The sequence below is a fragment of the Genypterus blacodes genome, unplaced genomic scaffold (genome assembly GCF_046128005.1).
Source record: "Genypterus blacodes isolate CSIRO-AG114 ecotype Tasmania unplaced genomic scaffold, CSIRO-AGI_Gbla_v1 ptg000058l_1, whole genome shotgun sequence".
Classification (NCBI taxonomy): domain Eukaryota; kingdom Metazoa; phylum Chordata; class Actinopteri; order Ophidiiformes; family Ophidiidae; genus Genypterus; species Genypterus blacodes.
In genome coordinates this window covers 3,717,239-3,731,271 of record NW_027466870.1, presented here as the reverse complement: position 1 = coordinate 3,731,271, position 14,033 = coordinate 3,717,239, and the positions used below count along the sequence as shown (strand labels likewise).

Genomic DNA, 14,033 nt, shown 5'->3' with positions numbered 1-14,033 from the left:
GAAGCCGACTCAAGACCTGAAACAAAAGAAACTAAGTAAAGCAAAGATAAGTGAAGTGAAATGAAATAGAAACATGCAGATTGAAACAGTGGGCAGATGTTTTACTTCACAGGAGCCTCAGCAACAACAGCATGCCTAGAAATCTCCAAAACAAAAACAAGTAATGCTGAAAATGACTGAGTAAATGATGTGGTTGTCATGGAGATAAGGGAATGAAAGAAATGTAAAAGTGCAATACTCTTATTAAGGTTTAATGAATTTTATCCTGTTCAAGTATTCTTGAAAAAATACAGAAAACAAATATTTATAAAACATTTTGACACAGGACCAAACTGTACAGAGTACAGAGCAACCAGCAACCAGCAACTACTCCAACCAGTGAGGCGTCAGAAGTAGAAGCTGCAGAACAAATGCGACCATTTAAGTCAAAGGGAAGCGGATGTACGGACTTTCAGCCTCGCTTTTTATTCCATGGAAACTATTTACATTTATACCAAGGTTCTGAGAAATCCAACAATGCTATGAATATTCCAACAACAGTTCAACAACCATAAGTAATGCTGTCCGAAGGCCAATTTGTTTAAATCTGGACGCCACTTCTGATACCACAACTGACCGTTTCTCTTTTTCTCCATCTGAGGAGCCAACGCAGGGCCAGAGGCTTCCACCCTCAGCAAAGACTCAAAACACAAATGTAGCGTACCGACAGTTATTGAATCCGAGACGGAACTTTATGTACAACTACATTTTACAGGCACGATGGCTCCTGATTTAAAGTTATGAGGCTTGGAGGAGGAGTGGACAATACTGAGCAGATTCTACCAGAGAGCAGTGCTTCGTCTTACATGAGGAACCGGTTCTGTCTTGGACTCAGTGGAGGTCAGACCCAGGGAGGGGGGGGAGGATATAGGGGGCACTCGGGAAGGTGCAGGGTCCCGGAGGTGACGGAGGAGAGGAGAGGGCCGGCGTCTTATTCCTGTCCTCCGGCAGTGGTGAGAGTCTGAGCAGCGCTGGCCAGAGGGAGAGCAGCCGTGTCTGAGGGCGTCGCTTCCATCAGGCCGTCTCCCGCACTCAGCTTCTTCCTGACTGAATCTACAGTTCAAATGTTTGATTTGAATTAGGCCTTCTTTAATATGCCACATCATCCATTAGTCTCACTTTGTTCTACATGTATGCACATAAAGTACGAGTTAAATGTGCCCAGACACATTTATTTTAGTAAAATCATGCCTTGCAAAATGTCAACCTTTGGCTCAACATTTCTTTGTGTCTTCTAACGCACCATTCTGTACAGAGACGACCACACAGTCTTCATCATCATCCTCAGTGTCAGCTTGAAAACCATCCACTTCCATCGGCTCCTTCTGTTGAACAGAGAAATAAAAAGGATTTGAGAAAACAATGGCCCACAAAGCAGAGCGCCTGACCTGACAAAGGCTGCAGACGTGTTAGATGAAGGGATGAGTTCGTGTTACATTACTGATCATTGGAATAAGAACCTTCCCCACCTGCTCGGTACACTTCTTCATAAATTTGGTGATTGACATGCTGCCCGTGCTCTTCCTCTTGTTGGAGGACGAGGAGGCGGTGGAGGAGGTCTGAGGCGTGGTGGGCGAGTTCCCCTGAGAGCCCGTGGCTGCCAGCGGCTCTTCACGGGACTCTTCTCGAGCGCCCGTGGTGAGGTAGGACCACTGGCAGGGCACAGACAGAGCCGCCTGGCCAAACCGGGAGAGGACATCCGTGTGCACGTACCAGCAGCAGCGTTTGTGGGTGGAGCGCTTCTCGTACACGGCGTGGCTCTTGATGAGGCGCTTCACATGCATCCTGATAAACGGGAGGAAAACGCTTAAGGTGTTGCAACAGGGAAGGAGGCCATGGATTAAACCTGGAGGATCGTTCTGGAGTGATTCACTTAACAAATGGTTCATACTCTAAATCATACATCTGTGCAGTCAAACAGTCAGACAGCACATAAACAGCACACACAGATAAACAGCATGTGTGCACTGCATATCAGGGAGAAACAAGAGAGTGTGTGGGTGTGAGGGTCCCTAATCTGTGTTTTTGTGTTTACAACAACACACTGAATAATTCAAAGCCGTATATTTCAATAACATTGAATTATTAAATTGGTGATGTCATAGTCCCAGAGCCTGGGCTCAGGTCATTACACTACAGTGTGTTAGTGTGTAAGTGTGTTACCTAGTGGGGATGTTTTCTGATGAGCTCGGAGGACTGGACAGCTCAGGAACTGATGATGATGACGATGTTGAAGCAGAGGAAGTCTGCTGGCGGCAGAACTCCTGGAACTCTGTGATGATGACTTTACTGCTGTTGCCGTTGCCGTGCAGCAGAGGCAGCAAGTGTCCGAGTACTGCAGGTGGGAAACAAGAGGCAGATAAAGGTGAGCAGCAGTATGTGTGTGCTGAAGGGGACAAAGGGACAAACCGGCTGTCCTATGTCCTCCCGCTTCGTCTCTCTACATCTTTCTGTTTCCACTAATTGCTTATTTTCATTTTGAAGCTTGTAAAGTCAGTGATTGAGTGTGGAGATGTCAGGAATAATGACTGACAGCACTTCCATCTGTCTCGGTCCCACAGCGCTCAGTAGAGTGTCACACTTACATCGTTCCTCTCTCTGGGTCTTGCGTGTCAGCTCCTCTGGGCTGGGGCTGTTGTCGGCCTTGGGTAGCGGCTCAACCAGACACACGGCGTAAGACTGGAACTGCTCCGCCGCTCGACCTTCGCCCTCCCAGACGCAGCCTCTCACCACGGGCTCCAGCACCTTCATCTTCTTTTTGGTGGACATCAGTTCGTCCCATTCCCTGGCTTTCATTGACTGGCGTAGTTTCTGCTTTTCCAAGTCGCCGCCCTCCTGAAAGGTTGCACATGAGTGAATACAGGAACAAACAGGAAACAGCTCACTCACACTCCCATTTCAAAGGTTTATGAGGTACGATCAGGCTCCTTCTTTACCTCGTCCTCCAGAGCGCCCTCTCCATCTGAGAGGTATCCATGTGGAACGAAGAATCCATCATCGTCCTCGTCGTCATTATCCGCATCCTCGCCTCCTTCCTCCTCGTCCTCCTGAAAGTTTGTATATTTATAGGTAAGAAAGCCAATAGTCACCTAATTTCACAAATAAGGCCCAAACTAATGTGAGCACCTTAGCTTGGGACTGATATATGAAAGGATGATGAAGGTTATGTGTTCATGTATGTGAAGGTGTATTAGTAAAGTTCAAATCGATACAAGCCATTTTTACAACACACCAGTCTGCCAAAACCTAATGGTTGTTCCACCTTTCAATGACACTTACCCCTTCACTATGTGACAGGGACTCTCCAGGCTCCTCTTCCTCCCATTCTTCATCGCTGTCCACCTCATAGTCCAACAGATCCTGTGATGAGGGAGCGGAGCATAAACAGTACAATCGTCTCTTCTGTACTTCATTTAAAAATGTAGAAAAGCCGTTTTCTTCCCCGTCTCTAAAAAGGTAATGTTTTCCTCACCTTGTCCCGTGTAAGGGGGCAGCGAGGGGAGATGTGTGAGCTCGTCTTACTCCACGTGCCCCAGTAGGCGGGACGGTAGTTTGCGTGAAACTGCAGCAGCTTCATGGGGCCGTAGCGTTTTCGGTCTGGGACACCGTCTGCTTTAGGCCCCTCCACCGCCATGATGCAGTCCCTGAGACATCAGCACACAGAGAGGACAGATGGTTAACACAGCACACCGGGGTTTAACTTTAGACAGAACGGTCCTTAAAGAATGGACCAACAGCTCTGTGTTCATCACACTGGAGCACCATCAGTCCACTCCCAAAACAGAGGAAATACTGTCAATTGCACAAAAGTACCAGGATGTTCATTGCATTTAAACTAACCTGAGCTCTGAGCAGAGGGCGACCACAGTGCAGAACCCAGCACCCAACTAAAGCTACACATCCTAGTGCTTAATTAATCAGTTAATGCTTCATTTTGATGGTATCAATTCATAAAAAATTATCTTAAATCCGTCTACAGCACATAGAACATTTTGTGTAGTGTAGCGTCACAAAACCCCCGTTTGACAAACAAGGAAGCCCCAAGCCGACTCATTCTGGTTTCAAAAACTGAAGGAGAATGAGCGAGCCCGTCAAAATAAGGCCACAAGAAAAACATGCAACTCAGCGGTAAAAGACTGCGGCAGCACAACGAGCCTGAGGAACTGACAGGGAACAACTCTGACACAGGAAACCAGGAACCACAGATTTTTTCTCTTAAACCTCATCCCTTTGTGTGTTAATGTGAAAGTGCAAATAAAAGATACGTCCTGTCTGTCTGTCTGTCTGGTGCCTACAGCAGACAGGCGTTTAGGTGCCAGACTCCCTATTCAGCTATAATATTAGCCGATACATGATTGATCATAACACAAAGCACATAACAGAAGTTTAGTTTAGTTTAGAGGACCTGAATAAAGAGAATACGCTTCTTGCTCTTTCCCATCCTGTCATTTGTAATACAGTAAATCTAGTCTTACAGCATCCTTGGACATTGTGTAAGGGTAATTCAAGCAGACTGAGTGGGACGCTGGTTGCAGCCGGTCTTACCTGAGCGGTTCCGTCTCTCTGAGCTTAGTCGGTCCTGAGCTGCGGGGCTTTTTCTCAATCCAGTCTTTCCTATTGAGGTTATCGGTGGGATTTAACAAATACTGGTCCAGCTCCTCCAAAACAGAGTCCTCACACTGAACCCGGCACAGCGGAGCCAGACACATGTTCCCTTTAATCTCAAAGGGAGCAAACTTTCCACAAGCAGCCGCAAGAGTCTGAGAGGGGAGAGAGAGGGGACGGTAAGGGTTATCATTTAAAAAGTCACAACACACATTCAGGTCACAGCTAAGATGATAAATGTGTCATCTGCTACCTTTGGCGCTTGCTGGGTCTTGGATTTCTGTAGAAACCTTGTGATCTCTGCTTTCTCTGCTTTGATTCGCTGTGAAGAGAACGAGTCAATCAGTGATCAATGATCCAGGCTGATTGTTTACAGCAAATGTGGAGGAAGAGATGCGACATCCTCACACTGCATACCAACACCTCTCTGTATGAACTCACCTCTTTCTCTTCTTTCACCCGTTTCTCCTCTTCTTTCGTTCGCTTCTCCTCTTCTTTCTTTCTCTTTTCTTCCAGTTTAGCTCTGAGGTTTGAACCCAATATTTATCGTCCATTATTACACATTCTATGAGAAACTCCGACTCTAAAGACGCACAAACTGAATGAGGTTCATGACAATAGAAAGGAAGAACACAACTCACTCCAGTTTGGATTTCCGTAGCTCCTCCTTCGCCTTTAACCTGTCTGCCTTCTCCTTCTCGTCCTTTTCCTTCTTCTCCCGTCTCTCCCTCTCGTCCTTTTCTTTTTTCTCCCGTTTCTCCTTTTCCCGCTCCTCTCTTTGTTTCCGGGCATCTTCTTTCTTTCTCTCTTTGGCAGCTTTGGCCTCTTCCCTCTGCCGTTCCTTCTCCTCACGCTGCCGAAGCCGCTCCTCCTGTTCTTGTAGGTTCTACAATGGCAAGAGCCGCGGTTTTAATAAACGATGATCAGGAAAAGAGAGATGGAGGATTAAGCATTCGATTTCTGAAAGAACAACTAAATTCTCACTATAACTGCATTGTGTACGTTGCACACACTCATCTCACCTTCAGCGAGCGTCTTTTAGCGGCCTTCTCGTCTGCTGGGATCCTGGGTGTGGTCTTTGGATCCTGGGAAAAAAAAGGAACAGGAATGTTTTAAGGAAAGTGTCAGGATGCTTCCAGTCTTATATTTGACTGATTCAAAACAAAACCAGGTAATTCCACTATAGTAATGGTTTAACACTTCTTCCCTCCGTCATTTCTGCGACTTGCGGGTTCAAGAATAAACCCTGATACAGCCTTTGTGTGTGTTGTACTCACTGCAGGTGTAGCGTTGGGTGTGTGGCCCTCAGATTGTTCTGGAGAGCCCTCAGACGCCGAGCTGGCTGATGAGGGCGACACTGTAGACCCGTTTGCAAGACTGGATATATTGGCCGACTCCTCCAGTTCCTCTGATTCGCTGTCAGAATCCTGCGTTAGATCTAATTGTGAGGTCGAATCGGCGTGCTTCCTATCCTCTGCCTCTTCCTCTTCATCTTCATCCTCGTCGCTATCGATAACTTCGCAGTCCGAAGCATGAGTTTCCTCAGTGTCACCTTTGCTGGATTTTCCAGATGGCCTTTTGTCTTTGCTTTGTTCTTTGTCTTTAACAGGGAGGCGAGGAGAGGCAGAGGCTGCAGAGAGTTTTACTGGAGACGAAGAGCTATCCTCAACCAGATCTATAACCATATTTTCATCCGATGCTTCTGGGCGGCTGCGGCTGACAAAGCCGTCGAGGGGCCCGCGGCCGTTAACCAGTGGCGGTCCGTTGCGCACAGGAAGGGGGGAGAGCTCCGTCTCATTCTCCCGGTCTGAGGCGGCCGGTTCAGTGCGAGGGGGAGCACGGGGTCGTTTAGGCGTCTGGTTCTCCTTAGGTTCAGGGTTCAATCGCTTGAATGGGAGGCGAGCTGAAGGAAAAGCACAGGAAAATGTTTTGTTATAATTTGTGCACAAACTATGCAACGAGGAATAGCAACATTACTCAGCAAAATAGCATTTGAAAACTAGTAAATTGTATTAAAGTTGAATAAAAATGTTTCAAGTCATTCACAGATTACAAAAACAGAGCCATAAAACAACAAACAACATCTGTTCAATCATATATCTGAATCTTTAATAGGGGTTTCAAAGGGTTCAGTAATGTTTTGGTGTCACTATAAAGCCAATAATACAATAACCCTCTATGTTAAATAAACACAAAGAGACTTGTTGTCATAGTAATTCTATCACAATATACCTTGAATAAGTTTCTTGTTGTTCCCTTGTTTACAATCCATGTCTGCAGGAGAGAGCACAGACATAACATTAATAAAGAAAGACAAACATAAATCAAAACAATGTGTATTGGCACACACTCAGTGTAGATCAGTCAGTGTACAGCGTCACAACAACCACAAGACCATTATAGCCTATATGTACATTAAGCCACAATAATACATTACTATATCTACTTCTTAAGATGTTAGAAGTGTTTGGAAGGATCAGCCAGCACCAACTGATTGAATTGAACTATAATGACTAAATATATAATACAATAAGTGTGTAACTCCGAGAACAGAACATTTGAAGACTCGACAGCTGGACATCGCCATTCCAGCGCCATTTGCTTGGGGTCATTGATTGAAACAAAACATGCAGGTTGAGTTTACACCGCTGCACCGTGGAGCTTCAGAGCCCCGTTTCACCGGCATGAACGCAACACTTTGAGTATTGAAACAGGAAATCGTCTTGTAAACATTGGTGATAGTTTGCTGCATGGGATGTCGCATATGTAAGAAAAGTTGTCTACCAAATATGGAAGTGTAATAAAGAAGCTAATGGATGAGTGCAGCTCGCTCTCCCGCCAACCGGCATCAGAGACGGTGAAGGAGGCCCGGTCAGGACGTCAAAGCAGGCACCGTGGGGCCGTGAGGAGAAGGATGTCTGTCCGATGCAGAAAGTGTGTATAGTGGGGAATGAAAATGGAACCTTTGCCCTGGAGAAAAGACTTCATAAGTGCAGCTAAAAGCTACTCTCTGTGCCCGTCGAGTTAGTTAGCTCGTAAGCTACACTAAGCAGGTGACGACAAACTGTTAGCTAGCAAGGTAGAAACAGCGACTAAACGTACCGGACCAACATGAATGCTACGTTAGCTTTCATTGATTTAGAAATGGCGTCAAATACTTGACACCGTCTAACAATACATATGTTAGGGTAACACACTTTCATTCAAAGTTAAAAGGCCAGAAGCTACGTTAGAAACAGGAATTGGCTTTCCAGTTAATGTTTTACCAAGGCCCGTAGCTTAACAAATAGCGTCCGCTACATTGGCGTCTGTTTGCTTAAGAAACTCACCAAAGGCTTGAGACGTGATTGAATCAACTATTAAAACTACAACTACTAATGTGAACCAACGACAACAACTATATGTTAACATGAAGCTTAAACAATTAGGTAAATCTAATTTGTAAACATCTAGCTACTAACATCAACTTTACTTCTTTTGTCAGTGTCCCAAACTCCTATAATTCTCCCGACATCCCACTCCGACCTCGGTGCGACAGTGGACATTTTGTCTCCCGAGTTATTTAAGTTCTCAATCAAACTTGCCGGTCGAGGCCGCGGCTGTACCTCTTGTTCTTGTGGGGGTAGAAGCTGCCAAGTGTCCGTCCACGGATGGGTTTTCCGCCGCCAACATCCCAACCACCAACCCGGTGCTCCTCTCGCGGCGATATTTCTCGCCAAAACAGCTTCCAGGCAGCAACACAGCTCGTGTAAATGGAGCTACCCCGACGATGAACCGAGAGCCGTCGTGTTATAATCTAGACGACATGAATGTATCGTTTATTCTAATAAAAACCAAACCTGTCCTCCCTTTGTATTTCCCTCATACGACCATAATTTACACCGACTGGATCCCTCGCGCTCCCCAGTCGGAATTGGCGGGAGTGTGTCACGTCCATCAGTAGTGGCTGGTGATTGGTCAGAGTAAAGTCGCGGGCTGGAGCTGAGGGCGTTTGTTTTGTGTACCTAGGTTGTCCGGTATATCGAGTCCAATATTGTCTCTTCGTAAAACAAAATAAATGTTTCTCTTATTAAATGAGCGCGTGTTCTGAAGTTATCTGTTCTAATTCTACGTCAAAATAAAGTACAATATTACATTATCATTCATTTAGTGGGCTAGGTAAATCAATGCACCACTCACCGGGGTCACCGGACCACCTTGCACAATAAACCGTGCAACACTAGAGTTTTCCTTCCGACCACGCCTCCTGGCTGATGTTTCGGACCTTATCATTGGCCGTAGCCTGTGTCCTTCAGGAGTCCAGGTTGCCACCAGGTTGCCACCAGGTTGCTAAGTTTTCTTCACAACCAATGGGGTTTAGTTTAGAGAGAATGCGCTATGACATTATGTATTTTGCAATAAGTTTACACATTCGTACATGAACTATTAAATTATGAACCATCACTGAATCCAACATTTGTTCCAGCTCAGGTTTACCGGGAAACTAGCCAACATTCAGTATAGCGGTTGTTCAGGTTGTGGGGTTAAGTTTAGACTGAAAACGAAAATGGATTCTGGACAGCGGGGTGTCTGCTGGATGTCCCCGGACATGTCCCCTGTTTTTATACGTATTTAAAACAGCTCACACAGTGAAATAAAGCCAATATCGCTAGAATCACTGAGCAACAGAGGCTAAATGTTGAGCTGTTCATGTTTGGCCACTAGAGGGTGCTTTTCGCAACAGCAGCCTCTTGTCTTATATTGTCACTCCACAGGTCGATTTCTTCTGGTGCTCAAATTACACTTGACACTTGAACGCATCTCACACCAAACTTTATCCGCGGCCGGTGCTGTGCGCAACTGCGTGACAGCATTGGACCACCACCATCATCATCATCATCATCATCATCATCATCATCATCATCCTCATCCTCATCACTCATGTCCGAATCAAATGTGCGTCGTTAACGTCTCAGCGCTGGAGCTCTGCACACAGGTCACGCTGAGCCATGGAGAAGTTTGCCATCCTGCTGATTTGCCTTTATGTTCTGGTGTGTTTAGGTACCGGGCAGCACAACTTGCGCGCACGTGTTGGACCGTGGAGACACCGCATCCAGTGGGAGAATAACGGTCAGGTCTACAGTTTACTGAGCACAGGGACTCAATATCGTCCCCCACACACGAAAAGGCGCAGTCAGTTCTTCAGCCTGACAAATAGAAACAACTTAAACCGAGCTAACCCGCCTGCTGTCCAAGAGAGACCCTCCAGCATCAGATCGGTGCAGGACCCTCAACAAAACGACCTCGGCCAGATGGATGCTTCGGTTCTTGGAGCCGACGCAGGACAGTATTTACTCACTTCGCGGCGATCCACTGCGGGGACCCGTAATCAGCCCGCACAGCCCAGCGTACCCATCAGACAGACCGAGGCTGCGGGACACCAAGCCCAGTTTAATGGCACCGCTCCCTCTCTCATCGCTGCCCAGGAGTTCTCTGGCAGCGGAGTCCCAAGAGGAGGTAGGAGTACGCATGGGGATGACGCAGGCCCGCCGGGTCCTTTACTACCAGCCACCGTGCCACCGGAGAGACCCCCGAACTTTACGCACAACCGAGGCGGTCACATAAGACCTGAGAGCCCAGAATCCCCGACCCTATCATCTGCTCCACCTGGGTTCCTCAGCATCACCGAGGATGATGGCCACAGAGCGCAGTCTATCAGCAGAGTCATGCTGGAGTCCAACGTTCCCCCCACAGCACTGTCCAGCAACGCCGTGGAGACACACTTCCCCCTTCCGAGACCAGAATCAGCACCGGCTACAAGCAGGGACGACCCCCGGGACCCGCACAGCATCTTCCACAGGAACTCCGTCCACTATAACCTCTATCCACCAGATGCAAGAAACAGGGCTCCTGCGCGCAATCAGCCTGCAACCGGCTATGGCACCAGGTTCTTCCACAACGGTACAGTGTGTGGACACATTAAGCACGAAGGACAGAGAAATATACTTATCGATCATGCATAAGTGTTAATCAACTTTCAATCAACTTAATGTATAGCCAATCAATATGTTTATCCAGCATTGGTGCACTAGAACCACATTAAGCATAAATATTTACCATTAAATGCCATTAAAGTCATTCAGTCATTAAACATAAACTTTGCAATACGTTTTTATTGTCTATGTTTTGTATAGAAGAGGTGGTAAAGCCCTTTACATGTATCCAATACACTCAGTTTGCTGCTGAGGCCAAATTAACCGAAGTGTATTCATTGTCTCTGCAGGTCTGCCAGATTTGGTTCCTGACCCATATTACATCCAAGCTGCCTCTTACATCCAGAGAGTGCAGATGTACGCACTGCGCTGTGCTGCGGAGGAGAACTGTCTGTCCAGGTGCACCTCTCTCTCTCTCTAGTATTCTTTTACACCTGTCATTTAAAGCAGGTGTGTGTGCTTTGCTGCACCTGCCTGTGTGGGACAATGTGCCACTGTATGTGTTTAAGAATTCCCAGCAAAAGTTTGTTTCCTCTAGCAAAGCTTGAACAGTTGAGGCTACAGTAGGATGCATTTTGGCCTCACACACTGGTTCAGTTTGGAAGCAACAGCTGGGTGACTGAGCGGCTGCACACACATCTGGCAAGGGAGCAAGATTCTCTCCTCAGATCTGAGCGGCTTCTCTGCCAAGTAAAATAAGCCCTGAAATGAAAGGCGAAGGATTCCTGAGGTGAATGTAAAAACAAGAGGCAAGACCAGAAACCACATCTGTCGCTTCCTCTGATTGACCCTCTGTTCTACACTTTGTCTTTATTGTAGATTAGTGTTGGTGTTATCAGACCTCAGGAGCCCCATTGCACAATCTAAGATACTTGGCTCATTCCTTTCTCTGTCCTCCAGGTCTGCGTACCAGTCGGGTGTGAGTGATCTCGACTACAGAGTGCTGCTGCGCTTCCCACAGCGCGTGAAGAACCAAGGAACGGCAGATTTCCTCCCCATGAAGCCCAGACATGAGTGGGAATGGCACAGCTGTCACCAGTATGTCCACAGTTCGGACCTCACACTATAGAGCTAAAGGATACAGCAGTAGAACAGTGTGGGGATTGATGTTTGGATGTAATCAGAGTATGTTACTGTGTCTCTCTACCCAGGCACTACCACAGCATGGAGGCCTTCAGCACATATGACCTGCTGGACATCTCCACTGGACGCAAGGTTGCTGAAGGACACAAGGCCAGTTTCTGCCTGGAGGACACTTCCTGTGACCCGGGAGTACGGCGGCGCTTTGCCTGCACTGCTCACACACAGGTAGGCCTGGTCTGAGATCAGTCATCTCTCTATCAGAAGACATAATAATAATAATAATAATAATCAGATGAGCCTAACGTCAGCTCTCACACTTCTCTCTCAGGGGCTCGGGCCTGGTTGCTATGATACGTATCACGCCAACATCGACTGCCAGTGGATCGACATCACCGATGTACCACCAGGAAACTACATTCTTAAGGTGGGGGCATACATCTGCTACATGAAGCCAGTGAAATGCAGTGGGCAGTGTTGGATTTTCCATGTTTACATTGCGTGTCTCAAACATGTGTCTCAGGTGACAGTGAACCCCTCTCAGCTGGTCCAGGAGTCCAACTTCTCCAACAATGAGGTGCGATGTGACATCAGGTACACAGGAAGCTACGTCCAGGCGAGGAACTGCAGGATCACTGTGTGAGTCACGTACATGGGTTCAAACTTAGACATGTAATCAGTTCAGCAGTTTAGAAGGAAACTAGTTGACTTAATGGACGTAATTCCCAAGTTGATATGCATGAAGTTTTAAGTTAACAGACCCTCGCTGATATCTGAGGACTTTCTTGTTAATCCTACATTACTTCATTAACATACTGTAACATACAGCTACAGCCAGACTACATGTTAAGTTATTCTTATTATTTTTATTTGCATAATTGTTATATTTTATTTGCCACTGACATTTTTGTTAACCCTTTGAGCGTGATGAACAAATGTGGAGACAACAAGTGACTGTCTGTAGTGTTAAAATGTATTCAGTCATAATGTTGGACTGAAGAGGTGCTGAGTTTGAAAAAGGTCAACCATGCTCTTCAAATATAAGTTATTGTTATCATTATCATTATCATTATCATTATTATTATTATTATTATTATTATTATTATTATTATTATTGTTATTTTCCATATTGGTCTTATCTTTGCCACATAGGTGATGATCTCTAGTGATGATGGATGTTGTATGAAAACACACTTGGCACTGCTGGTGTGTATCATTTGTGCGATTTTGTGTAGATTTGTTAAACCTAGTGCCATTGTGTATTATGCTCCTTTGCATACCCTTGAATGTTTGGAGGGTAGTCTTGATTTTATATCGTTTTATTTTATTTTATTTTATTAATAAATTGCCATAATTTCTGGAAACCAAAGCATCATTGCAGACCTAAGCCTTGTTTTTTCTGTTGACTCTCTGCTGAGTTAAATTATCATCACTGACAGGATCATTTGAAGTCATATTAAACAATATGATGTCATTCCACAGCTCACTTACACCTTAAACTACTGTATGTCTCAGAGTGACCCTGAGGTGTAATGTGGTGCAGCCTTTAGGATTGACACGTCACGCTCTGAGGACATTATATAACCTTAGGAAATGGAGCAGAGACTCTACATTATGGGCCGGATCCTGTGTGAGTTCATTGTGCAGAAATGTCCCCTTTCTCTCTTTTTGCACTGGATTCATTTAAGTTGTAAAGGAGCATTGCTGTTTCCTGTCCAGCACAAAGATTTACATCATAGTCCTGTAATGTCAAACATGAACAAAAGCTTAAGGTTTCCCTGTTTGTATGGAAGATGAGGATGAATGGTGGTCAAATACATCAAAAGAAATTTTGCAGAGTACATTCAACATAAAACTCTCTGGGCTGTTTATGAGAGGAACATGCAGGCAGGTGGGTACTGAGGTCAGGGAGTACATCTTCTCTACAGGAGCTCTTCACAGCATCTGTCACTGACTCATACAGTCTGGTTTATGACTCTGACTTCAGACATGTAGGCTTGTGCTCATCAATTCTTCCTCTCCCTTATCATGGTTCTATTTAGCTTTCTCAGTTGTTTGTTTGTTTTATGCTCTTGATGAAGCCATAAGCTAGAAGCCATCTGGACTAGAGACATTCACACAACTGTACATACATTTCTGAAATGAACTGACAGAAACAGTGGATTTCAGGAATAGAATGTGGACACATACATATTCACATCACGCACTGGCCCAATCTCAGAAACCCCTACATTTCCCTTATCCCTTTATCCAAACACTGCCTTTCTGTCAAAACAACACCATCTTCGGTCAGAAAGCCCTCAAGGTGAGCCGCTGATGTGAGTCTGAGTGTGACAG

At 45.8% G+C, this 14,033-nt stretch overlaps 2 protein-coding genes across 3 annotated transcripts; one reads left to right on the top strand and one right to left on the bottom strand.

Moving 5' to 3' along the window:
- Positions 1–233: 233 nt before the first annotated feature.
- Positions 234–8,570, bottom strand: chaf1a (chromatin assembly factor 1, subunit A (p150)). The gene is made up of 16 exons (XM_076153621.1): positions 8,250–8,570; positions 6,877–6,918; positions 5,922–6,547; positions 5,667–5,729; positions 5,286–5,530; positions 5,086–5,167; positions 4,898–4,966; positions 4,585–4,799; positions 3,512–3,683; positions 3,319–3,399; positions 2,976–3,086; positions 2,625–2,874; positions 2,203–2,374; positions 1,509–1,824; positions 1,283–1,364; positions 234–1,092 (listed from the first exon to the last, which is right to left on the bottom strand). The coding sequence occupies exons 1-16, from the start codon at positions 8,314–8,316 to the stop codon at positions 971–973; spliced, it is 2,715 nt and encodes a 904-aa protein (XP_076009736.1). The 5' UTR covers positions 8,317–8,570; the 3' UTR covers positions 234–970.
- Positions 8,571–9,632: 1,062 nt separating this feature from the next.
- On the top strand, positions 9,633–12,700 carry loxl5a (lysyl oxidase-like 5a). 2 transcript variants are annotated; one of them, XM_076153377.1, is made up of 6 exons: positions 9,633–10,584; positions 10,907–11,015; positions 11,517–11,654; positions 11,768–11,924; positions 12,028–12,123; positions 12,220–12,700. In XM_076153377.1, the coding sequence occupies exons 1-6, from the start codon at positions 9,633–9,635 to the stop codon at positions 12,337–12,339; spliced, it is 1,572 nt and encodes a 523-aa protein (XP_076009492.1). In that variant the 3' UTR covers positions 12,340–12,700. The 2 variants fall into 2 exon arrangements, with proteins under 2 accessions (XP_076009492.1, XP_076009493.1); XM_076153378.1 differs by having other exon boundaries at positions 10,260–10,584; positions 10,907–11,009.
- The last annotated feature ends 1,333 nt before the right edge of the window (positions 12,701–14,033 follow it).

Excerpts from the sequence above, each read along its gene's own strand:
- loxl5a (XM_076153377.1), top strand. The coding sequence starts at position 9,633 with ATGGAGAAGTTTGCCATCCTGCTGATTTGCCTTTATGTTCTGGTGTGT. Across the intron at positions 10,585-10,906 it reads CACCAGGTTCTTCCACAACG|GTCTGCCAGATTTGGTTCCT; the intron begins GTACAGTGTGTG and ends TTGTCTCTGCAG. Across the intron at positions 11,016-11,516 it reads GAGGAGAACTGTCTGTCCAG|GTCTGCGTACCAGTCGGGTG; the intron begins GTGCACCTCTCT and ends TCTGTCCTCCAG.
- chaf1a (XM_076153621.1), bottom strand. The coding sequence starts at position 8,316 with ATGTTGGCGGCGGAAAACCCATCCGTGGACGGACACTTGGCAGCTTCT. Across the intron at positions 6,548-6,876 it reads CAACAAGAAACTTATTCAAG|CTCGCCTCCCATTCAAGCGA; the intron begins GTATATTGTGAT and ends CTTTTCCTTCAG. Across the intron at positions 3,087-3,318 it reads CCCTGTCACATAGTGAAGGG|GAGGACGAGGAGGAAGGAGG; the intron begins GTAAGTGTCATT and ends ACAAACTTTCAG.